Source organism: Castanea sativa, chromosome 10 (assembly GCF_040712315.1).
Source record: "Castanea sativa cultivar Marrone di Chiusa Pesio chromosome 10, ASM4071231v1".
Classification (NCBI taxonomy): domain Eukaryota; kingdom Viridiplantae; phylum Streptophyta; class Magnoliopsida; order Fagales; family Fagaceae; genus Castanea; species Castanea sativa.
The window spans coordinates 16,108,925-16,135,213 of NC_134022.1; the positions used below are offsets into that span (position 1 = coordinate 16,108,925).

At 34.7% G+C, this 26,289-nt stretch overlaps 1 protein-coding gene across 1 annotated transcript; it reads left to right on the top strand.

Annotated features, from left to right (window-relative positions):
• Positions 1 to 18,602: 18,602 nt before the first annotated feature.
• On the top strand, positions 18,603 to 24,472 carry LOC142613868 (uncharacterized). The gene is made up of 9 exons (XM_075786383.1): positions 18,603 to 19,116; positions 19,527 to 19,727; positions 19,834 to 19,962; positions 20,076 to 20,113; positions 20,220 to 20,328; positions 20,574 to 22,820; positions 23,129 to 23,266; positions 23,602 to 23,732; positions 23,855 to 24,472. Exons 1-9 carry the CDS (start codon positions 19,039 to 19,041, stop codon positions 24,096 to 24,098), a joined length of 3,315 nt encoding a protein of 1,104 aa, XP_075642498.1. The 5' UTR covers positions 18,603 to 19,038; the 3' UTR covers positions 24,099 to 24,472.
• The last annotated feature ends 1,817 nt before the right edge of the window (positions 24,473 to 26,289 follow it).

The window sequence follows — 26,289 nt, forward strand, 5'->3', positions numbered from 1 at the left end:
CGCCATCTCTAGTATGGCTTGTATCTAATCAGGGTTAGCTTCTATCCCCCCTAGGACACCATGAACCCCAGGAACTTTCCGAATGCGACCCCAAAGGCGCACTTGCTAGGATTGAACCTCATCTGGTATAATCTGAGGGTCGCGAAGGTGTCCTCAAGGTCGTTCAGGTTTATGGCTTCGTCCTTGTTTTTTGGACATATCATCTCCGTATACTTCCATGTTTCTCCCAATTTGTCCACTGAACATCTTGTTGACTAACCTCTGGTAGGTCGCTCCTGCATTCTTCAGTCCAAAGGGCATTACCTTGTAACAGTAGAGTCATTGGCTGGTGATGAAAGCTATCTTCTCTTGATCTTCCTCTGACATCCTAATTTAGTTGTATCCTAAGAATGTGTCCATGAATGTGAGGAGCCTATGTCCTGCCATGGAGTCCACGAGCTGATCTATTCTTGGCAAAGGGAAGCTGTCTTTCGGGCAGGCTTTGTTCAGGTCGGTGAAGTCCATGCACATTCTCCATTTTCCATTTTCTTTCTTCACTAGGACGATGTTGGCCAGCCAATCTAGGTAGTAGACTTCTCAGATAAAACCTGCAGACAGTAACTTACTTACCTCGTCCATGATGGTCTTGTTTCGTTCAAGGGCGAATACCCGTTGTCTTTGTTGGACAGGTTTTCTCTCAGGATCCACATTCAAGTGGTGTTGGATTACTTCAGTTGCAATGCTTGGCATATCCTTGTGACTCCATACGAAGACGTCCAAGTTGCTTTTGAGGATTTGGACTAGTTTCTTCTTCATCTGAATGCTCAAGCTTGTCCCTATCTTTATATTCTTTGATGGTTCTCCACCCACCAATTCCACAGTTTCCAAGGCTTGCACTTTCTCGTCCCCCTTTTCCTTGATCACCCATGTATGGTTTTCTTTAACTATCAATATTGCTGGGTAGCATTCTCTGGCCAGTACGTGGTCTCCTTTTACCTCACCCTCACCAGGTTGGAACTTTACCTTCAAACAGTACATGGACATTGCTGCCTTCCAGCGGTTAAGCATAGGTCTCTCAATAATTACATTGTACGAGAACGAGCAATCTACTGCCAAGAAGTCCAGCTGATGAGTTACCTGTTGAGGGTGAGTCTCTACTTTGACCATCAATGCCACTATACCCTTGGGGTACACCCAGTCGCCGCTGAAACTAACAAGGGGAGATTCAAAGGGACGTAATCTTTGGGTATCTACTTTCAGCTGCTAGAAAGCTGAGAAATATATGATGTCTGCAGAACTGCCGTTATCTATAAGGATCCATCTAGTGTTAAACCCTTCTATCATAAGCATGATGACTAAAGCGTCATCGTTGCTTTACACCTCTAACATCTTCTTCTGAAAATCAGATGTCTGTTTCTGTTTTTGTTCTTTACTTTAGGGGTGGTAACCTGTGGATGCTGTTTACCTGCCTCTATTGACTTCTTGGGGGACTTGAAAGATCCACCTGTGGACGGTCCTCTTGTGATCATTTTTATCTCTCCTATCACACTTTGTGGATGATTAAATGTTTTAGCCTCATCTTTGGGAACAACCTTGTGTTTCTCGCTGTCATCATCTCTAGGTCGACTAGATTCCCCTTTTTTTACAAATTTCTAAAGCTTCCCTTTTTGGATGAGTTCTTTGATTTGCTCCTTCAGGTTTCTACAGTCTTCAGTGTAATGACCATGGTCTTTATGGAAGCAGCAGTACTTCCTCTTGTCTCACACACTAGGTGATGAGTGCAATGGCTTCGGCCACTTGAGGTGATGGTCATCCTTAATCTGCATCAAAATTTTATCAACGGGCATAACCAAAGGGGTAAATTTTACCGTCCGGGGTGTTTTGTCGTCTCTCCGTTTGTTCCCATTAGTCTTCTGATGATCTCCTTTGTCTCTTTTTCCTCCCCTCCGGTCTTCTCTTTTTCCCTCTCTCTCTCGGTGGGCTTATCCTCGTCACCTATCGTTGCTAGAGCATCTTCGATGTTCATGTACTTCTAAGCTTTCAACAGCATTTCTGCCATCGTCTTCGGGGGCTTTCCGCGAGTGCAACAACGAACTCTCAGGATTTCAATTCGGCTTTGAAGGTGGTTAATTGCACTTTGTCGTTTGCTTCATCAATTTCCAAGTTTCTCTTATGAAACATTTCACATATGACCTCAGGGTCTCTTTTTCTCCTTGCCTGATGGTGAGTAGATGGTCTGCAGGCCTTTTTGGGCACTGTCCACCGATGAAATGGCGCACAAAAGAATTGCCTAACTGTTCAAAGTTGTCAATGGAAGATGCTGCTAGCTTACTAAACCACACTCACGCTGCTCCCTTGAGAGTGGTAGGGAAGGAGCGGCATAGTATCTCGTTTGGGGGCTGTTGTAGACTCAAAGTCATTTTGAAGGTGGTGATGTGATCTAGCATATCTTTCAGACCATTGAACGACTCAAGTTGTGGAAGACGAAACTTCAGGGGCATAGGGCACTCCAAGACCTTCCTTGTGAAGGGCATCCTTTTGACCATCCCATCCAAGTTTCGATCCATCTTCTCCCTTATTGCACTTCTCAACTCATCCATCTTTCTCCTTATTTCCTTGAGGAGGTCTGAATTTGCTTCTTCAGGGGTATTCAGTCGTTGGTGATCGTTACTTTTGTGGCTGTCTTCATCGTCATTCCGATTAGTCCCAGAACAATTCTCCTCTTGCTGAATTTGCAACCTCATCTCCTAGTTCTATCTTGTAAGCTCCTCTATGTTGGCTGTGAGTGTTTGGATTTGTAGGGCTAGTGCTGCAGAATCTTGTGGCGTGCTGGACTCCATTTGAACTTTAGGATTGAATGGAATTGCATTTTCGGACCAAAGTACGAAATTGTTGTTCCCATAGACAGCGCCAAACTGATGATGCGAAAATCATCAATTGATCAGGTTCATCCAGATGAGCTAGCATGGGCTTGTCCTCGTTCCTACAAGGTTAGGAATAGATTCCTCTCTGAGTGGTCACCGGTGTGGTGTCGACCACGGAGTCTCCAATGACAAAGTCAGTGAATAGAACTTGAGTAACAAAGAGAACTTAGTTGTGAGAGTAAGAATGAGTAGAGTGTGTGTATGTACCCCCTCCTCACGGATTTTGTAGCTGTTGCTCTTCTTAAATGGTAAATTAAAGCCCGCTTAGGTAACATCTTGGGTCTTTAACTTGGTCTTTAACTTGGTCTTTATGAAGGTTCCAACGGTCTCTTTGATGATATATAACCGCCGGGGTATTGAATGGTGGCTTTCATGGTGTCTTGTCCTCGTCCAGGTTGGCTCTCTTGGAAGAGGGTAATTATTCTGTCAATCAAATTATTATTTTTTTTTAAAATTGAAATAATTTTTATAAGAAATATAAAATATTACAACAAAAATCAATTACTTTTTTTTTCTTATAAAAAGTTTTTAAAAATATTTCTTAAACCAATGTCATTCGTAACTTTTCCCTAAGAAAAAATAAGAAGGAAACCATTGATGCAATCATCTCCTCTCCCTCTCCTTCCCCCATCCCCTCCGATGTGGTCAATGTGTTACGGTGTCCAGCCCTTTTATCATGCTTTGAATTTTACAAATCCTTTGCCAATTTATTTATTTATTTGCTCTAGTTTGGCCCTAGATTTCTGTTCTAGGTCTATTGCTCTTATTATCGATGATTAGCGTTTGAACATGGTTTTTGTAGAAAAGGGTAATTTCGTTTCAGCAGATCCCATATTGAGAATAGGTTAGATTTTGAATTGGATATTTGTCAAAGCGAACAAAAAAAAATCATATATTTTTTTTCGCACTGTGTGAGGGGGACTGGTTTGAAGTCCGACCCTTCATCAATTTGTGTCAATTCGAAATTTGGTGGTGGTTCTAGAAGTTGGGTTGGGGAGTAAATTAGCCTTGTGGAAATGAAGTTATTGGTAACTGGTTCAAGCTTGGCTTTGATATGGGGAGATTTAAGATTTGGTAGTCGTGTCAATTATTTTCGTTGTGTAGTGGGTTTACCTAAGATGAAATGATTTGTTTACTTTTTAGTTTTTACTAGTCTCTTAACTATAGTGTTTATAATAAAATTTTCTAGAGTCTCTGCTAATTTAAACATCTTGTTTGTTTTGATGGAAATTTTTTTGTGAAAATAGTTTCTTTTACATTTTCCTCTGTTTGATAGTATCATAAATAATAAATCAAAATAAAACTATTATTAATTAACAAAAAATAAAAAGTTATGAAAAATCTTATGAAAATATGACTTATTTTTTTAAAGATTGCTTTCTTCTAAAATTATCGTCAAGAAAAAAAAAATCATCTCAAATTCTCAAGCCACGCTAAAAAAAAAAAAAGGTTAAAAGGTAATATATAAATTATTGAAAATAATTTTAGTTCATTCTAAGGTTATTATCAAACATAAAAAAAAATAAGATAATTTTTAAAAAATATTTTAAAACATTAATGTGGAATAACAGTTCCCCCTAATGTGATATAATGATCATATATAGGCCTATATGACATCAAAGCATCATGAAAATATTGAAATAGGCCCGCTAGCATATCTAATACTATATATAAAAGCAAAAGCTTTTAAGGAAGTGTTGTGACGTTAGGAAAAAAGGTTGTATACAATTTATTTTTTAAGATATCGCATGGTGCGTTTGTTGAGGTGTATACATATCTAATACTATATATGAAGAACCTCTATTTTGGTAAACAAAAATTGTAAAACTAAATTCGAAGCTAAAATTCTTCTATCCTGGTTGGAGAATAAGTTATAAGAATTTTTTTTTTTTTTTTTTGAGGATCGAATTTAATTTTTTGTTTTAATTCATTGAAGATGAATCTTGTCTATAATCTTCAATCAACGTTCTATTAATCTTTTCCTTTCTTGGTAAGAAATACTGTTATCGTGTTATATATATATATATATATATATATATATATATACACACTCAATCTCAACGGCATGGCCAGCCCAATTCCTGTCATCTGAGCTAAGGCCCAATGGCAAGTTTTCTTCAACCCATGTTGGGCTTTCATCATAGTTACTAATTCCCATGTGGGCCCACGTCTAACCTGTTTAGTATCCTTTCTCTCTTTTGGATTTCGTAAGTTGCATACCACATTGGGCCCATTAAAAGAAAAAAAAAAATATTCAAACACACTGTTGGCGCATTATTTTATTTTTACAAAATATAAATTATACTCTAACATAATCTTCTAAGTATATACGTGGGTGAAGTTCCATCATGGAGATTTAAACCCAAATATTACTCCCTCCACCGTATAAGAACTTTTTACTTGTAAAGTGACTATCACATTAAAGGTATGCGATTGTATACCCATAATTAGCTGGATACAAATTCTAATTCATTATTATAAAGTGTTTTTTTTAATTTAAAAAAAAAATTTTAAATCGTCTTCACCAAAAAGTAATTACTATTTCGATATGATAAAGAACCATTATGAACACCATATATAGAATTAAGTGCTAATTAAGATCCCGAAATTTTCTGTTTTTCATGATCTAAGTGGCCAAACGTTTGCATAAGCAGAGATTCTGCTTGTGAACTAGATTCATGAGCTTGCTCCTTTAACCAAGGACCCACACCCTTTTTTTTCCACCCTAGAGAGAGAGAGAGAGAGAGAGAGAGAGAGAGATGGGATTCTTTCATCACGTGAGACCTGTACACTTTTTGGCTGTCCTAGCACGTGATCTTATTTACTTATTTCCCAATTTTAGCTGAATGATCTTTATTTATCCTTGGCACTTCGAAGTAGATATCTTTAATTGCATCTAATCTATTCTCTCAATACTTTTTCACTTTTCATGAGCAGCTTCCATAGGGAGCAACAGTGGGGCAGGAGTGGACAAATCATGGTATGTGAATGTGAATATGGAGCTTCCTTCCTATATACAAAAATTTGGGACCCTCTTTGTATAATAGGGATTAGGGAGCGTGCGTGGATGGGGTCGACTACCTTCACGTGACCACCTTCTGTTGTCTCTCATGTCATGCGTACGCACATAACCTCATAATTCCACCCCTTCTCTCCCTCAACTCAAGTCCTTGTCCACCATAAAAGAAGAAATGAATGGCATCCTTGAGAGGAATAAAGAAAAAGTCAAAATATAAAGAGGAAAAAAAAAAGGTTTATTTAATTGTCTTTGTGATCTTAATATTTCTACTCGTTAATGATATAAAGACAATGTGGACTTTAATTTCTGATGTTGTCACGTTACAGAAAAGATAAAGTACTAATCCAAAGAAATCACCTTCACGTGGCTGAAAAGAAATGAAAGAAAATAGCTAAACCTGTTATCTCATCCCCAAGGACATTATTAGGATTGAGATTAAACACCTTTGCATGACACTGTTATTGTTTCTTAGATATATTCTTGTGTTAGTTCCGTTTTTTTTTTTTTTTTTTTTTACCTTATCACTTTTTGGTGAGATATGGCTAACTAAGGAATTTGATATGGCTAGCTTGGTATAATTTTAACCAATGTTACACTACTCAATATTTTTTAATTGAATGCAAACTTTAACAAATCCATCGTTGGATTACATTAATTTTTAGCATCCTCCATATTTACAAAATTTCGAGATGACTAAATATCAATAGTTATATCATCTTTTAAATTTAAGTTTTTGTAATTTAAAATAATATATAAAATATGAGTTTATAAATCAAATTAAAAATAATAACGAATTAGCATGAATATTGGTATACATGTTAAGAACATATAGAACATGTAATCCAACAGTGAAAATTTTAAAATACGAAACATTGCTTACAGTTATAACATGTAACGTGAACCAAACCTCTACATATAATAGATTGGATTCAAGTTACACCTGGTGTAACTCTAAGTAATATTACACCATCCAATAACTTATTATAGAATTCATATTTTAAAAATTCGACCGTTGGATTAAATGTTCTATATGTTCTAAAACTGCATGCCGATTTTCATACCAATCGGATGTTATTTACCATTTGATCCATAAACTCATCTTTTATGCATTATTTTAAACTACAAAACCCTGAATTTATAGAATTGATGGATGACATGACTATTGATCTTTCATCACCTTAAAATTTTGCAAGTATGAAAAATAAAAAAAGATAATGTAATCCAATGGTCGATTTGTCAAAATTCACATCCAATTAAGAAATATTGATTGATGTAATATTTCTTAGAGTTACACTAGGTGTAACTTGAACCCAACCCATATATATATATATATATATATATATATATATATATATATATATATATATATATATATATATATATATATATATATATCCTATTACTTTAAAAAAAAAAACATAAAAGTTATATTTTCATACATTTATAAATATTTTAATATCAATCTAATTAATTCACTTAAACTACTATTATTTTAAGAGTTTGAATTTAGTAAGAATTGGGTGTAATATTGTTTAAAGTTACACTAGATGTAACTTGAACCCAACCTATATATATATCCTATTACTTAAAAAAAGTTATATTTTCATACATTTATAAATATTTTAATATCAATCTAATTAGTTCACTTAAACTACTATTATTTTGAGAGTTCGAATTTGGTAAGGATGGGGTGTAAAACTCAATATTTTAAGAGATTATCACATCAGCATTTTACTTAAAATTCAATACATCTTACCACGCCTAATAACATCTCAATAAGCTCTTAATTTGGTTGGATGTATATATGGGTATTAGAATTAATTGGGTGTGGGTGTGATTGTGCTTATTCTTAAATATGTAATAAGATGATATGTCATATTAAGATTGGAGGGGTAAAACATGAGTTTTACACCACATCCTTACAAAATTTAATCTCTTATTTTAATTAAACTACTAATTAATTCTCTTAAATTATGGTATAACTGTATAACTTGATTTTACTCACTCTCTATATTTCTTTTTGAAACATTTTTTTTTAGAATACTAAGTATTTTAGCACATACAAACAGGAAAATAGGAGAAAGTATTAAAGAAACTGACAATAATATATATTTAAAATGACCTAATTCTTAAATGCACAGCATAATAACAAACTAGGTTTAATTGTTCAAAAAAAAAAAAAACTAGGTTTAATTGCGTTATGACATGAGAGCTGGCCCTCTTTCCATCTTCAATTCCATAATTTATAAAATTATAATATACTTATTATGATTAAAAATAATTAATTAGCACTAGGTTTCAAAAAGTACAGATAAGTGACAGGTATTTTTTATGGTCCAATAATATGCCCTACGTCCAATATTAGCTATTATTAAGGGTTGTTGAATACGGTCCCACCAATTACTCCTCCCAAATTGATTGGGAATACCTTGTTAACGTTTCTTATTTTTCCTTTATAAAAGATACGAGGTTTTTTATTACTATTATTTTTTGTTGGTGGGAGAAACGATAGGAGAGAATCAATCATGACAGCCTTATCTAAAATGACTATATATATTGATATCAAAATGACAACATATATTAGTTCTTCGCAGTTGAGGAACTAACATCCGAGAAATATAAAGTAGCCTATAAGATATGGATGATACGTTCAATAGATTTGTTCGACCAAAAGCTCCAAATTTCATTTACCACAATGTTGAGGACCAAAATTTCACAAGAAAGTATGAGAAGTAAGGAAAGACCTTGGGCCTTAATAAAAAAATTTCCAATTCATGAAGTTAAGAAGGACGACTTCATATTGAGATTGGCTAGCACATGGGAAAACCAAGATGTATGTTCAGATTTCCAGCGAAAAAGCAATTAAAAATCCAGTAAAATAAGTATTTTCTTTGTAACCTATGGTCCTAGGGATGGCAATGGGGCGGAGCGGGGCAGAAGAATGGGGTCTTCGTCCCCACCCCACAAGGTTTTGTTTTGCCCCATCCCCGCCCCGCCCCGCCCCGCATGACGGGAAAAACTTTCTTACCCCATCCCCGCCCCTTGGGGCCCCATGAAGCCACACCCCACCCCGTAAAACTCTACTTTTTGTTAATTTTCCCTACAACTAGTATAATTTTTTTTTAATGAAATTTATTTCATTAATAAAAATATAGTTGAAATTACAACTAAATTTATCCTGTCAAATCAAATCAATTTTTAGAAAAAAATGAATAATATATCCAATTGTATAACAAGACAATCATAAATAAAAAATAAAAAATAAAAATCTCATAATATAACATATAACAAAATAAAGGCAGAGAACCATATTGGGTAGAATAAAATAAGCTAATATTGATATGTTTGTTTAATATAATAGGGTTTTAGGATATAAAAAGTTTACAATTATAACACTTAGCAACGTGGGGCGGGGCGAGGTCGGGGAGGGGCGAGGTATGGTAGGTCTAAAAAGTCTAAACTCATCCCTGTCCCGCCTTGTGGTATGGGGCTAAAATCTTGCCCCATCCCCGCCCCACCACTTTTGCGGGGCGGGGAAAACCCGTGCGGGGTGAAGCGGGGAGGGGCGGGTTAAGCGGGGTGGGAAAAAATTGCCATCCCTAATGGTCCAAACCCATGGGGTCTTGAGTGAATAGTATGGGAGAAGTGGTTTGATCGGTAGGAGAGTGATTTCTGGTGAAAGGAGGATCCCAAAACTTTTCCTTGGTTCATATATTTGCTTGAAATGCATGAACTAATGGAAAACTCAGTTCCCCTATGTGCATGACACCTCCCCCACAATTTTCTCTCAATTTTCATTTTCAACTAAAGTTGTCATCAAGTACAGTGAGCAGCCACCCACTCATTTGACTTTCCAAGAAGGAATCTTTCATTTATAGCTAAAGCCAAATGCCATTTTTGAGTTATAATTGCCTAAATAAGCTAAACTTCTGCCCAATGCACATTTTCAGGTTCTAAAGGACATGGTTTTACCTAGCAGACCAAAGACGTCCTTGCCCGGGGTATCAGACCAGGTCCACTTTAAAAGGAACACTAAGGCATAGCAGGCAGAATGGGGAGAAAAATAAGGATTCAGAGGGATAGTTCAGGGGTTCAAAAGATATATTTTTAGAGCTTTAATAGCCCAGCAAGGAAGAGAAATAAAGAAACAAAATAAGAGAGCCAAGGTGGAGGAATTTGTTCTATATCATTGAGATCATTCAAAATATCACTTAGCGTCCAAAGAATATATATGCCAAAACATGCATACATCAGATATCACTCTCTCCCACAAAAATTCTCCTTACCTAACTATCTTGGAAGGCAATGCCCAAGCAAAGCCACTTGGACTCGAGTTTCCAAATCTCACAAGTCTTGTGCAAAAACACTAAGTCTGTGAGAATTAAGGCTAGAATCCTCGTGACTGAATCATTCTCATGAAATTCATTTACATATATGTATATGTATTAAAATGTATATCCTAATCTAATAAACTAACAAGTATTTGAAGATATGAGTATTGTATAGTGTGTTCTTATGCAGGACCTATAGAGATAAAGGGAAATGACAAAACTCTATTGCATAATAAGCATGGAGAAAGACCGTATAGTTCAGAGAATCAGCATTCTGAGTTCTTACAGGCCTAGTACCCCTAGGAACCACGACATTACGTCTAGGGTACCACGATATTATGCTCGGGGTACCAAGTGAATGAATTCTTTTAAATGTTCACACAATAAAAGATAAGCCTCAAATACTCTATTTCAATTTCCTTCTCATTGTGAATATTATGAATACTTATTTTGTAAGAGTAAATGGTCATTTTATGACACTAAAACACTTATAATGGAATTTTATTCCTTAGGAGGAATTACATTTTTTGCCTTGAGGAGATTTATGTGACTTGCGCACAACTTGATTCGTAATCAGCCTTCATTTAACTGCGGTAAACCAAACCCAGTCCACCAAACAACAAGTAAAGGGCCCAAGATCCTTGTTTTTACTTGGGCTTGGGTACTGTCCAAAAAATGACTTTCACACATAGTTAATGAGATTTTCAAAATATCTCGTAGATAAAACATAAAAGGTGCATCAGTATAGTCAAATATAAGAAAATTGATAGAGGAGATGGACCTAAATCCATTTAAAATACATAAATGTGTATAGTTAATAATAAAAAATATATATATATATATATATGTATATATATATATATATATATATATATATATATATATATATATATATATATTATTTTCTTCTTTCTTTATTTTTGTTGTTGTTTTTCCTTTTAATCAATTTATAATTTTGAGTTTCGAATTTTAGTTCAATTTGGAATAGCAAGCGGTTTTTTCCTGAGATAATTAGGCAACCCTAGCAAGTATTATAAAATTTTAACCCCAATTACAGCTACGTTTAGGCTATGCTAACAATTAAGTCCAATTTGCATGTAATTAACCAATTAACTTGAGCATATATAAAAGCATATAAAAACACAATTGAAAACCCACACACAGAGCCAAAAGTCAACCATAACACAAGGATATATTAAAATTTAAAACCCAATTACACCTAGGTTTAGGCTATGCTAATAATTAAGTCCAATTTGTATGTGATTAATCAATTAACTTGAGCATAGATAAAAGCATGTGAAAACACAATTGAAAACCCACAAAAAAAAGTCAAAAGTCAACCGTAAAACAAGGATGTATTAAAATTTAAAACCCAAGTGTTGGGCATAAAAGCCTCTCCACGGCCTCATCACTAAAAATGACCTACTAGGGGTGTGTTTGGATATTGTTTTTTTGTTAAAAACTGAAAATTTATTGTTGAAAACACTATAACAAAATAATTTTTAAAGGTATGAATAGTGCGGTGAGATCCAAATTTACGTAGAAATTTGTGAAAAAGTGAGTTTGGTGGTACGTAAACAATACCACCGGAATCCAATAAAAAAATGTTGAACGCGTGGATTGGGCAAACCACCCAATTCAAACGCACGCTAGAATAGATAGTTGCAGTACATAACACTCAGAAAACCCTTTTAAGTCAAGTAGTATATAATATCTATGTATTCAAGCCTTTTAATTTCTTGCTAGCAACTGAGTCCACAAGTCTTTTCTCCACTCTAACTCTAAACCCACAATTGTGCTCCAATTGCAACTTCAAGCCTTAGGCTCCAATGCTTTCCAAACACCAATTTACACTCACAACTCTTGAGGTAGTGAAGAATGTGACAGTATCAATCTCCTCTCATTGTACATGGCTATATTGAGATGAAGAATGTAGAGAAAAATTGGTTTTTGATCCAGGGTTTATCTTGGCTCTCTAAGTCTTCAATTAGGAGTTTTTGGTTTTGAAAAATCATGGGAAATGAGGCTAAAATAGATGAGCAAAAGGCTGACAATGTAGAGAAATTTGTAACTAATTTCTCTAAGGTTTTGATGATTTCGCTCATCTTCTCAAAATATTCAGCGAATTTGCTATGATCACTACTTTTCAAAATTCAAATTCGTCTAACACCTCAATTTTGTTACGGCAAAAATCTTTAACTTGCAATTCTAAATTCCAATTTCACACATTCTGTTACATACAAGTTTACACTTTATACGCATTCATAAAATGAAAATAAAATCGTAACTTCAAGTCATGATTTTCAAGATCGCAACTTGAGGTTACAATTTTAGTGTATTTTATGAGAATGCGTAAACTTGTGTGTATAATAAAGTAATAAACACCACTAGTACACCTATTGTCCTATTATAAATTCCTTCACACGTACATATAAATGGAAGATTGCAATCTAACTTCCTGCATTAAATTTTTATAAAAAGATCTCAACTTAATTAAATTTATGTTCTCCATCTTTAATTTGGTTCTCCATTTTGGATTTTTCATTTTAATTGCTATAAATGGAAGATAATTACCAACCACATAGCTATAATGGCCCCTACTTTCCTACTAGATTCTGAAGATGATAGCATAATAATAAGCCCCAAAAGGGGTTCCTCTTTGCAATTTGATGCATATAAACTTACTTAAGATGTGGTTCTGCCTACTTAAATTTATGGTAAAGCTTTAGAGTGGAAGTAATGATGAAGAAGTGGCTTAAGGGTCCCTCTCATATATATATATTTATGTATAAGTTGGAAAGGCTGAAGGGGACCATCTAGCTAGTGATAATAACCATCCTCTCTTAACAATTACATCATCAAGCACTAGCAGCAACATCCTTGTGGTTCTTACTTTTGCCTCAGTGAAGGTGGAATCCTGTCTTCTAGTTCTGCCTTCCAGCCAATTTCTTTTTCTCTAACATTATCCTAAATGTCATTTTATAAGGTCCATGCTGTTGACATAGCCTAAGATCACTGTTGCTTTCCAATTAGATTTTTCTTGGAACTTTGGAACCTCCTTATGCACCTTAAATTAGCCTTGTAGAGACAACAAGACACCAAGAGAATAATGGTGTTCAAATTTTAAAGGCTATATAATTTCGCCTGTCCGCTAAGAAGGATTTGGCATTCATATCCAAATATACTCACCATATTGAATTTTACATACAATATGATATGGTTTAGTGTTTTTACTTTTTAGTGACTGGTCATAAAAAATTTCACAGTTCACACATGTTAACATTTGGCTATTGAAGTCTGCTCTGTACAAAAACAACAATGTCGATGTCGGATGACATAAATACGTTTCACATGAATTTACTTGTCTCACAAATATTTACATAGATATAAACAAGATGAAGATGATTAATTGCTGCCATAAAATGTAATAGAACGACACAAACATTGTGAGTGAAAAAAAAAAGAGCAAATAAGAAAAATACGAGTACACTTCAAATACAATGAGATGAAATGGAAATGATGCTGCATGAAATTGCAGAGAAGTCCCATTGCATTCAAGTCGTGGGGTCATGTTCACACCTTGTTGAGAGTTTCTAATTTCAGCTATGACCCATCCAGTAGGTTCCACCTATTTTGAGGACAGCAAAATTGTGTGGACTTTAGCCAACTTATAGATAAATGTTTTGATATTGTCTAATAGTTTGTCAAATCCAGCTTCCATTGACGGAGAGAATTCAGGAATTAAAGAGAATTACCACCTATTATGTAACTCATAGTCCAATTTGCTATGAGAAAATAAAGAAGAAAAAAGCGTACTAAAGCAATTATGAAACTGTGTGGGTAAAATGAAAATAGACAGGAAAAACAGAACACCACGAACTTACATGGAACCATAAAAAGAGAAACAAAAAACCATGACATTGTCGAGCATCCAAAAACACAAGCTTTTTGAGGGTCCAATCAAACCATGTGTTGTGGTACCGGTTCGATAGGTTGCAACAAGATAGAAACGTTACATTAAAGGACTACCCCACAAAGTAGGACCACCCCTAGAAAAATAGGCCTCAGAAGCTAAATTGGAATTTAGGTTGAGGACCCCAATTGAGAGCAGTTAGGTTGGCAGTTGGGGTTTGCCAAGGTGGGACTCCTACCGTGAGGGTCTGTTTGGATAGAACTTATTGCTGAAAACTGAAAACTGAAAACACTGTAGTAAAATAATTTTTAAAGGAGTAAAAATCACTGTTCATTACAAAAGTTACTGTTCATTGGCCTAAAATTACTGTTCATGACCAATGAACAGTAACAAACACGTGTTGAAAAAAAAAAAAAACAAAACAAAACTTGGACGTGGACAGGCTATCCAAACTCCCTCTCATATTGACAGACACAGTGCTTTCCCAATTGTAATACATGTGTAGTAGTGTTATTGTATTGGTTTGTTGTGACTCAAGGTGAGACTAAATTTTACCAATAATTGTATTTCATATATAGTGGTGATAGTTAGGCATTGTGTACACGGTATAAGACACAACTGAAAATACGTTTTGTAACATAGAAAGTGTGTAACATTAATTAACATTCATGTGATTTGAAAGACATAGTGCCTTAACAATTGTATGGTGTATTGGTGATTTTTCTGGTACTACATATTTATATACAGACGCACGCTTTAGATTCACGTGGACTTGTGATTGACCATAGTTAAACCAAGCTCACCTCACGCCCAACCCATGACCAGCTTTAAAGCCAAGTAAACAGAGACAGAAAGCAACGTCTATCACCCTCCATTGTAAGCATTGCCTCATTTCTCTTCCACGTACCGTTATGCCATACCTTCCTCATCTAACTTAAAAATCTCCTAGGACCCAATAAAAGAAAAAGAGTTAGGAACCTTAAAAATGATACCTTGTAAAGGCAGTCAAAAAATTTTCAGGATTGCAAATGTCAAAATTGTTCAGGGGTACTATAGTATCTGCAAAATTGTTCAGGGGTACTATAGTGTCTCCAAAATTGTACCTTCCCTAACCTACTTAGAACATTGATTTGGAAGATACCGTGATAGTCATGTTTGTTTGGAATTTGGACATATTTCTTTCTACATTTTTACTTTCGTAGTTTGAATAGAGATATCTTGTTTTCCACTTCACATAAATTACCAAACGGCAGTTGCATTAGTTACTCATACCTGTATTTTATCGTGTGTATAGTATGATTAAATTGATTTTACTTACAGCAAAGATAATAAGACATCAAGCTTTTATATTTATTTATTAATATCTTATACTTCGTGTCAAAACTAACGTAATACGAAATTAACAGAATATCAAATTGGGCTTAACATTAATTTTTTTGTATTGCAGATGGTTTTAACTTTAAGTTTAATTTGGGCAAAAAATTTCTTCAGCAATGATGGTATGGTCAATGGTGACAACTATGCACTCCTCACTTTACAAGTAGAAGTGCTTATGAGGTGTGTGAGATAATGACCAAGTTCAAATCTCGAAGAGGAGCTTCATACACATATACATAGACATTTTAGATCAGACTAAAATAGAATTCAATTTATTTCCACAAAAAAAAGAAAAAAGAAGAAGAAGATGGTATGGTGTAGTAATAAGCATTTTAACCCATATTATTAGGACTCCCATGGAATATAATGGAAAATTCCTTTTCTATTAGACAAGTCTTTGAATTTTTTTGAAATTATGTTATTAAATTTGACAGAAATCCTAACCTCAATAGATAAAGTTCCTTGTTACCGATAGTAAACATTGCTTTGTTTTAAAATTTAGAGTAACATTGTAATTACACAATAGTAGAGAGAAAAAAAAAAATGCAATGACCCCTTTAATTTGTCTATAAATCAAATTAATGTACAGGGTCAAAAATAAACGCGCCATATTTTAAATAAACATCTAGTTAAGCATTATATAGTGTAAATAGTAAATTACTCCATAACAAATTAATCCGAAAGATGACTTGAACCAATAGCTTGAAAAAGATAACAATTACCCAAGTCAAATGTGTTTTAAACTGTTTTAAGGAAAAAAAAAATCATTGGTGAAATTTCAATGTCAAATAAATGCAAAACATCTATTTCTTGCTCTGCCGACCATCCATCAATCTGACCTCGACATTATTGTTACTCCAAACACTGGACCAGATTCTGAGGAGTTATATGTAAATCCCAATACCATTTTTCTTTATTTTTTAGTTGAATAGGTCAATTCATAAACCACATAATCTTCCTCCCAAAACCTAATGAGGTGTGTTATACTGGTATCATGCCCGTGATGCCACTATTCAGATACCATTAGTAATGACAAAAAGTGCAATTCTTTCTAATCTTTTGCTTTAAATTATTAGAATGTTCATCATGATTTTTTTTTTTTTCTTATCAACTTTCTCATTCAAAATTGTGACTAATTGTGTAATTTTGTGTTGGGATCGAGACCCTTCAAAGTAGAAAGAATCCAATGCTGTCCCTCCTATGTATATATAGTATACACAGCTCTTCAATCACTAATGTATTAGTCCAAAATTATTAAATGGAAACCATATTTCCATATTAGAAAAATACTACATGACAACAAAAGCTTACATAATACTCTTGAAACTATAGACGCTAAAATGGAATTCTTTTGGTTAAAATGTCATTTTCGAAAGATCAAGAAAATCAAAGGGTATATAGTATATATACTTAAAAAGTAATTACTGACCGTTGGGGTTGGCTTACACTCTCTCTCAAAGCCACCGACACTCAAACTTCTCTGCCGGCGCCAAGTCCCAACCAAGAAATAATGAAAATACTATATTGTCCCCCACTATTTAAAAATCCCAACCAAATCGTAGAATGGTTAAATTAATGGTGGCAACTACCTAAAATAATTAAATTCTCATTCTTTACCAATGTAGTCATAAATATCATACATTTATACTAGATTCCAACAGACCCAGATGAAAAAAAAATAATGTACTAATGAGCAATTATGCTATGAACCTAACTTTAACAGGGTTAATTCAACTCTAAAATCAATGCGAGCTAGTATATGTAATGCATTCATTTCAATCTATAAAGTGCATGTTTCACATTGATTGTGACAGTCTCTTCAATTCTACAACTTAACTGCATATGGAGGAAATAATAGAATTGCTGTTGCTTACATTACAATGCGCAATTGTGGAAGCCTGGGCGAAAAAAGGGCCCTTTATTAAATCACTGGTCCAAATATACCATCTTGTAAAAGTGAATGAAAATACAAGAAAAAATACATTGCTTCCGAGGCCAACATACACCGAAGATTCCCATTTGAATGACAATGACACATTCACACAAACCCAATCATTCTATAAGGGGCCAACAATGCAAGGTCAAAATCCATTTAACTACTTGGATAATGCACGTAATATGCTCACACGCAATGTGAAAATGTAAATATTTTTCTATACCAACTCTTCTAGCCTACCAAGAATCTAGTCAATAAGAATGACTGATAATGAACATGGTATTGCTATGTTAAAAAAAACAGAGAAAAAAAAAAGAAGGAAAGCAACTAATGATTTTGCCTAATATTTTTAGATATGAGTAAAAAAATCACACAATTGTTATCTTTCCCATGTAATAAATTAATAATTTGGCAATTTCAAAAAATTTCTACCACCTTTGTCCTTAGTTCCAACTTCATAACACGTGAGACAAAATCAAAGTTCATTTCAACGGATTTAATTTTATTTATGTGAGTTCTAGTTAGTTCAATTAATAAATTTTTTGATAGTTAAATAAGAGATTTAAAGTTCAATTCTGCATATACCAAAAACTGATTTAATGATAAAAAACTATCATCAAAAGCAAACTCTACAAGTTAAAACTCTTTAAAAAAAACTTTATTTATATGGTATTAAGAAAGTTATTCACTTATGTACATTTTTTAAATACAATTATAATTTTTTAAGGTAAAATAATTTGACAACAAATAAACCCAAATGGTAATCAATTTTATTTTATTTTAATAGCAATGAAATCCAGTTGATAAACAAAAAAAAGTATGCTTCGTTGGAATTTAACTAAAAAGGAAAAAAGAAAAGAAAAGCTGACAACACAGAATACCTATTAAAGAAAAACATTAGAGAAAAATACAAGGGCATGTATGTCCAAACGGATAAATAATCATACTTACTGTTCCCTTGACCATATACAGACAACACTAAATTACCAACCTTTACCTAATCCTCATTTTTTTAACTAGTTAACTAATCAATTAATAATCTATGAGAAGCTTCTCCTTCAATTTTAAATTATTTTTTCACTTTTCAAAATATAAAAAAAGAAAAAAGAAAAAGAAGAAGAAGAAGAACAAGGAAAAAAAAAACCAAGTGTCATCTTTCTTTGTAAAAGACTGTTACAAAGATATAAATGCTACTACTTACTACTTTCTCAGATCTGTTTGTTTTCCCAACTCGCTCCGAGTTCTTTTTTCTTGCACTGAAAACAGATTCGAGAACTCGGTTTTGTTTGGTTTTTACTGAGTGAGTTGAACTCGGCATTGGATCCGCTTCCACTGTCTGTGTCAACTCGCTGCTCTCTGTGTTGCTGCTTTTTCCAATGAGCTAAGGTTGCTGAGCTCCACCGTTCAGTTTCGCTTGCATTTGAATCGCGAATTGTGATGTGCCGAAGAGTGCTACCGGAGCTCCGGTGAGCCTCGGAGGTATCCGGTCAAAGTCCCGGTAGAGCTCCGGCCGAGCTCGGATTATGGTTACTAAGACTTGGAACTGAAACAGAGGTAAAATGTTCAAGTCAGCGAGGTGGAGGAGCGAGAGGAACAAGATCAAAGCAGTTTTCAAATTGCAGTTTCATGCAACGCAGGTAATTCTATCAATTTTTTTTTTTTATCGTAATATATTTTTTAAAAATTTAATATAAATTAAATTATTTTTTTTTTGTCGGTTTCAAAATTCTGAGTCCAATTCTATTGAATTTTGTTAGAACCGGATTTTTTTTTTTTTTTTTGGGTACTACTAGTGAAGATATTAGTTGAATTTGCCTCTGTTTGGTTGCCGAGAAAATGTAGGAAAAGAAAATGAAATCAAATGAGTTTTAACTTTACCGAAATTTCGAAACAAAAACAGGAAGCAAGAAAGAAAAAGTCTAAGAATTCTCTTTCCTTTTAACTTTCCTGTAATTCTTTGGAATTAAAGAATGGAATGTGAATGTGAATAGGCAATGTGGTGAGAATTAATAAGAGCAGTAAAGAGAGTGAGGTTTTGTGATTTCAGGTGTCATATTTTGGTGCGGATTCATTGACATTATCTTTGATTCCTGTCGATGTGGGAAAGCCAACTGTGAAATCAGAGAGAGCTACCGTTCGGAACGGGACGTATCAATGGGAAACTCCGGTTTACGAGACAGTGAAATTCAATCGGGAGCCGAGGACTGGGAAGATCAATGAGAGAATCTACCAAATCCTTGTCTCAAATGTATGAAATAGAAAAACCAAGTTATTTCCAAGTTTTGATAAGTTGAGTCATTGTGTGAGAGATTTTAAGATTGTAATTTTGTTTGGTGGGGTTTGTGTTTTTGTAGGGATCATCGAAAGCGGGTGCTATTGGGGAAGTTTCTATTGATTTTGCTGAATATGCTGAGGCAACAAAGCCTTCCTCTGTTTCTCTTCCCCTTAAGAATTCGAATACAAATTCAAATGCAGTTTTACATGTTAGTTCTCTCTTTCCTTTGAATTCAAATCCTTTAGAGCTTTTTTTGCTAGTTCTCATTATTCATGGTTGCTTGGAGTGTGGAATTGAACTTGTGATTCTGTTTTTCAATAGGTATTAATTCAGAGGTTGCAGGAAAATGTTGATCAAAGGTATAAAATAATTGTACTCACATTCTTTTCTCTTTGAAGATTGTGGAATTTGTTTTGATAACTATTTATTGTGAGTTTACCCTTGTTGAATAATGACTTTTTGCAGAGAGGTGGAAGAATGTGAAGATGCAAAAATGACATCCGAGGATAGGAGCTTGAAGACCTACTTAAGCCATGGTGACGCTGATGAAAGCATTGCAAATCATCATATTGATGTAAGGTTTCATCACATCCAGCTGAAATTTTTTTCTGTTTCCTTCAAATTCATTCATATATTTTGCCACAGAACTCAAAACTTATCTAACGTTTGCACTGTTTAAGGTCAAATATATGAAAACTTCTGAAAATACAAAATATGAATAATTATTGCCCCCCCCCCCCCCCCTTTTTTTCTTGTTCATCTTGAATTGGTTTTTGTTAAAAACTTAATTACAATTTTCTTTTCCTAATTGTTTCACAGGATGGGCCAATCAACAAAACTACCCATAATGTTGAATTGAATGGTAACTGTACAGACTCTAGTGGATCTGACATTACATTGACGAGTTCCGAGAGCAGCTCTGGACTTAATACTCCACGTGAACTTGGAGTAAGAAATAATAACATCCATCAAGACTCTTCTAGGTTCTTATCGTCTCTTAGCCACAACTCATTGCCTCACAATCCAGCAGCAAATTCATCAATGACAGTATATGAGGAGTGGTCAGGCGGTTCTGACCACGGCATAAGTACTGATGATTCAACACATAGTTCTCATGATGTGCATCCAAGAGAAAGATCTCAACAGGCTTCAGATATTGAGATTGAAAAACTCAAGGCTGATTTTATTACTTTGGCTAGGCAGGCTGACATTTCAGAGTTGGAATTACAGACCCTTCGAAAGCAAATTGTGAAAGAGAGCAAAAGGGGGCAGGATCTCTCAAGAGAAATTGTTAGCCTGAAAGAGGAGAGAGATGCACTCAAGTCAGAATGCGAGAAACTCAAGTCCTTCCATAGACGTATGGATGATGCAAAAGTTAGAAACAGGTTGCAGTCAGAAGGTGGGGATCTGCGATCTCTTGTTGAAGAAATCAGACAAGAATTGACCTATGAGAAGGACCTGAATGCCAATCTTCGGTTACAGTTGCAGAAGACACAGGAATCTAACACAGAGTTGCTCCTTGCTGTAAGGGACTTAGATGAAATGGTGGAAGAGAAAAATAGGGAAATATTGAATCTTAGCAGCAAAATGGGATCCAGTGAGAATGCTGAAGAGTTAAGGGGAACCCTCTTAAAAAGTGAGACGGATGATGATGAAGAGCAGAAAGCACTAGAAGAGCTTGTGAAGGAGCACAGCAATGCCAAAGAAACATACCTCCTAGAGCAAAAGATCATGGACCTCTATGGTGAAATAGAGATTTACAGGAGAGATAAAGATGAACTAGAGATGCAGATGGAGCAGCTTGCACTTGATTATGAGATATTGAAACAGGAAAATCATGACATGTCATATAGACTAGAGCAAAGTCAACTACAAGAACAACTGAAGATGCAGTATGAATGTTCATCTCCTTCAGCAGCCATAAATGAACTAGAAGCCACTATTATGAGCTTGGAAAATGAACTCAAGAAGCAGTCAAATGAATTCTCAGGTTCTTTGGCTACTATAAGGGAACTTGAAACTCATATCAATAGCTTGGAAGAAGAACTGGAGAAGCAGGCTCAAGCATTTGAAACTGATCTGGAAGCTTTGACACGTGCCAAAGTTGAGCAGGAGCAAAGAGCCATCCAAGCAGAGCAAGCCTTGCGAAAGACAAGATGGAAAAATGCTAGTACAGCTGAAAGGATTCAGGAGGAATTTAAAAGGCTCTCAGTGCAAATGACCTCTACATTTGATGCAAATGAACAGGTGGCTGCAAAAGCAATAATGAAAGCTAATGAACTGCAGCTGCAGAAAATTCAACTAGAAGAAATGCTCCAGAAAGTCAGAGAAGAGACCAAGTCATTGAAGGACTATTACGAGGCACAAATACATGAGCTTTCCAACCAAATAGATACAAAAGCATATCAGATAGAACAAATGGTGGTGGAAATTGATAGCAAGTCCAAGCAGCTTGAATATCAGAAGCAGCATGTCAAAGAACTTAGGGGGGCTTTCTCTGAGGAGACTGAAATGCTCAAAGCTGAAATCAAAAGGCTCACAGAAGATAATATATGCCTTTGTGAAAAAACAGAGCAGCAAGAAAAATTGCAAGCTGAGTTGGAACAAATGACGACATCAGTTGAGGAATCCGAGATGCTGCTACAAAGTGGAAATACAAAAAGAATTGAACTGGAAAGTACAATTGCTTTGCTGAAGAAGGAAGTGGAGAAGTCTCAGGAGGAGTTAAATAGAATGAGGCATCTCAAGAATGAGCAGGAAGCAACCATTGGAGTCTTACAATCGGAGATGGAAACACTCAAAGCTCACAGTGATGAAATGAAACATTCATTGTTTGAGGATGAGGCTGAGAAAGAGAGACTCAGAAAGCACGTCTTCCAATTAAAGAATGAACTAAAGAAAAGGGACGATGCAGTAACCTGTATGGAGAAGAAGCTCAAGGACAGTAATGGACGCACAGCAGTTTCTGATGCAACTAAAACTACTGTGAAAAACAATAGATCGCCTCCAGCTCCCCGTGGTTCAAAAGAAGTTGCCGGTCTGAGGGAGAAAATAAAATTGCTTGAGGTAAATTACTACTCCAATTAGTGTATAAAAGCATGAGTTTTGATACATGTATGCGTATGCATAAATGTTTAAGTGTAGGTGACTATGACAATGGCAAAGGTTTTGCTAGAGACCACAAGATGATTAACAGTTTCTTGGGTGTGGTTGGTTATCAAGTTATGTTTACTGTCCTTCGTAGTTCATACATATGTTTGGCCCTCCTACACACTGTCTAAATTGTTTTATAAATTTATTTTCTTGACTTGTTTGTGCCAGTTGTGGTGGATAAACTTGGATCCATTGTATTGATAATTGTTTTTTTCCAACAGGGACAAATAAAGTTAAAGGAAACTGCCTTGGAAGCCTCAACAAATTCCTTTTTGGAGAAGGAAAAGGATCTTCAGAACAAAATTGAGGAATTAGAGAGCAAAATGGAAGAGCTCAATCAGAGTAGTGCATTTCTACAGGTTTGCATTAGTGTACATTAGTGTACATCATGCATCATACACTTAGGGCTCATAGTATTCTAGTATTATAGCAGTACCTTTTTGACCTGCCAAATTTCTTTATCATGGTCAGAGGGTCAATGAAGGTTTAATAAAAACCTGTTCAATGTTCTGTTTTTTTTTTTTATGGTACTGTAGTTTAATTTCATTACAGTTTATAAGTTTGAGTGCCAACCTAAAGCATTTTAAAATACATTCTGGGTTTGTTCCCTTTCTAGTGTATAATTTCCAATGCCATTGAATTGCACTATCCTATAAAAAAATTACTAAATTCAGTGAGTTATCTCAATATGCAGATGCTCGAAGATAGAAATGGCACTACTTCAACTAGTGATATACCTGAAGAAGCAGGAACTGCAGCTGAATATTTGTGCAGTACTGTGTGTCTGCCGAATGAAAATGGGAATACATTGTCATCAATCAAGAGGTATGACTAAAAGACTGAATGGTAAAACTTCTTGTTGGTAATGTGGATAATTGCAGTGATACATATTAGAATTTCTTTCTAATTGCAAGTTACTAACATTATTACTAAATGTTTCTCCTCAGCAATGATGAAACTTCATCAGAGAAAGAACTGAAAGCCTCGAGTACTAGTAATAGAGATGGAAGCCTTGATGACTTCATGGCTGAATTGGCATCATTAAAGGAGAGGAACAAGTCCATGGAAAGTGAACTAAAGGAGATGCAAGAGAGATACTCAGAAATAAGTCTCAAGTTTGCAGAGGTTGAAGGTGAAAGACAACAACTTGTAATGACAGTAAGGAATCTAAAAAATGCCAAGAAGAGCTAATAATATTTTCCTGATATGCTGGAAGATATATACCATGTATAGTTAAAGTCGCAGGGTGGTGTATTTCCCACATCGCAATTCAGATCTGCAGGTCCCTCAAAAGTGAATAAATTAATATGTACATGGGTAACATATTTTTTTGTTCTTTTTCATTTTTCCCCCTTTTAAATTGCTATATGCCTGCCCCATTGGGCAGTATCTAATAGAAAGTTGTGTAATAGTTTTTCAATGTAGCTCAGTCTTATTTTGCGTCCAACCACGCTCTCGCTGTAATTCTTTTAGAGCTTGTCATGAATCATGATATACGTGACATTTTTATCATTACTATATTCTTTTCTTTTTTAAATAATATTTCTTGGTTGAAATGATACAAACGAACAGTTCTGATTCTGACTGTATGCGAACAGGATTGCATCTTTGTCTATAGCACTTCCAATTGTATCATGCTTTTAAAATTTTTGTATGCCGTGCATATATTTGTTCAATCCATTACCTCACATTGGAAATGCGTGAATATTCATGGTTTTAAAAACCGGACTGCCCGGTTCGACAGTTCAACTGGGAACCAGTCTTTAATCTGGTTCGATTATGGCAAAAAATTGAAAATAGCTTAACAACCAGGAAATTGTGAAAATTGGCTGGTTCAACTTGAGAATTGAGATTTAGCATGGTTGAACCAGTTATTGACCGGTTGAGATATTTTTTCATTTCCTAGCCTAAAACTACGTCGTTTTGGCTAAAACATAAAAGCTAACCCTAAAGCCTAATTGACTAAACACTCTCACAATCTCATCATCTCACACCTCAAGCCCTCAACCTCATCTTACGCACACACAGTCACGCCTCACTCTTTGCCTCACTCAAGCTCACTGTCATCAACGATTAACCACTCCAGTCTCATCTCTAAATCTGAAGACCCCAATAACCCTCTCTTCTTCCTCATCAAAGCCACAGGCAAAATCGACCAAAATCTCTAAATCTGAAGGTTTTTTTTTTTTTTTTTCGCCCTCTCCCTCTCATCTCTGCTCTCTGCTTCTTGGTTTCATCAGGTAATATTCTTTTCTTTTGATTTCGATTCTACTCTCTGCTTCTCGGCTTCATCAGCTTTGCTATCTGTTTTTGTTTTTGTGTTTGTTTTATATGTCTTGGCTTCTTCAGCTCTACTCTTTGTTTTTTTTTCATTTTTCTCGACTTCAGCTCCGATTCTCTGTTCATGTTCTCGGTTTCAACTCAGGTTCTTTGTTCCGTGACTTCACTGGTAAGTGGTAACTTCTATCATTAATTCTCCTTTCAATTATTAGTTTACAGAGTATGTTGTGGATTTTGTATATGTTATGGATTTGATTTACAAAACATTATTTTTATTTGCCATTTGGATGTAAATGTAATGACTAATGAACTTATTTATTTGGTTTTGTTGAAAGTTTATTATGTTAATTACGATTGTTTTGTAATGTTATTATGTTAAAGTCTTTAAAAAGATGTTATATACTTATATACTTGTATTTTTTTTAAAGGAAACATATTTATTACTATTGGTTTTTTAGTTTTAGTATATTAAAAGATTATTAATTATTTATATAATTTAAATAAATAATAAGTAAATTATTTATGATATCACCGGTTCGACCATTGGTCGGACTCCGGTCTGATCATAAAACCGGTAATTAGCTCATTTTTCAGTTCTTTCACCGTACCGATTTTTAAAACCATGTGAATATTCTTCACAATGGCTAATGTCTCTCACAAATTTTCCCTGTAAAATTCAAATTGCTTGCCATTTTACAGTAAATACAAATTATTTCATGACTTTTTTACAGCATCAATTCATTAACGGAACCTCTGATCACTGAATCTTATCGTCAAATTGGATTTTTTTGAGAATTTTTTTTAATGAAAACTACTTGCTGATTACTGAATCTTATTGTCAAATTGGATTTTCTTTTGAGAATCTTTTTTTTTTTTTTTTTAAATGAAAACTACTTGCTAATTTGTGAATCTGTTTTTATGGAAACTAGTCACTGACTTGGACTGAAATGGACTGAATTAAATCAAATAGACCAAAGTGGACCAAATGGATTGAAAGGAATGCAGTGGACTAAAATAGACTAAAATAGATCAAATAGACCGGACTGGACCAAAGTATACCAAATAGACCAAACTAAAATTAAATGGACCGAATGGACTGAAA

Excerpts from the sequence above, each read along its gene's own strand:
- LOC142613868 (XM_075786383.1), top strand. The coding sequence starts at position 19,039 with ATGTTCAAGTCAGCGAGGTGGAGGAGCGAGAGGAACAAGATCAAAGCA. Across the intron at positions 19,117-19,526 it reads TGCAGTTTCATGCAACGCAG|GTGTCATATTTTGGTGCGGA; the intron begins GTAATTCTATCA and ends TTGTGATTTCAG. Across the intron at positions 23,267-23,601 it reads AGAGTAGTGCATTTCTACAG|ATGCTCGAAGATAGAAATGG; the intron begins GTTTGCATTAGT and ends CTCAATATGCAG.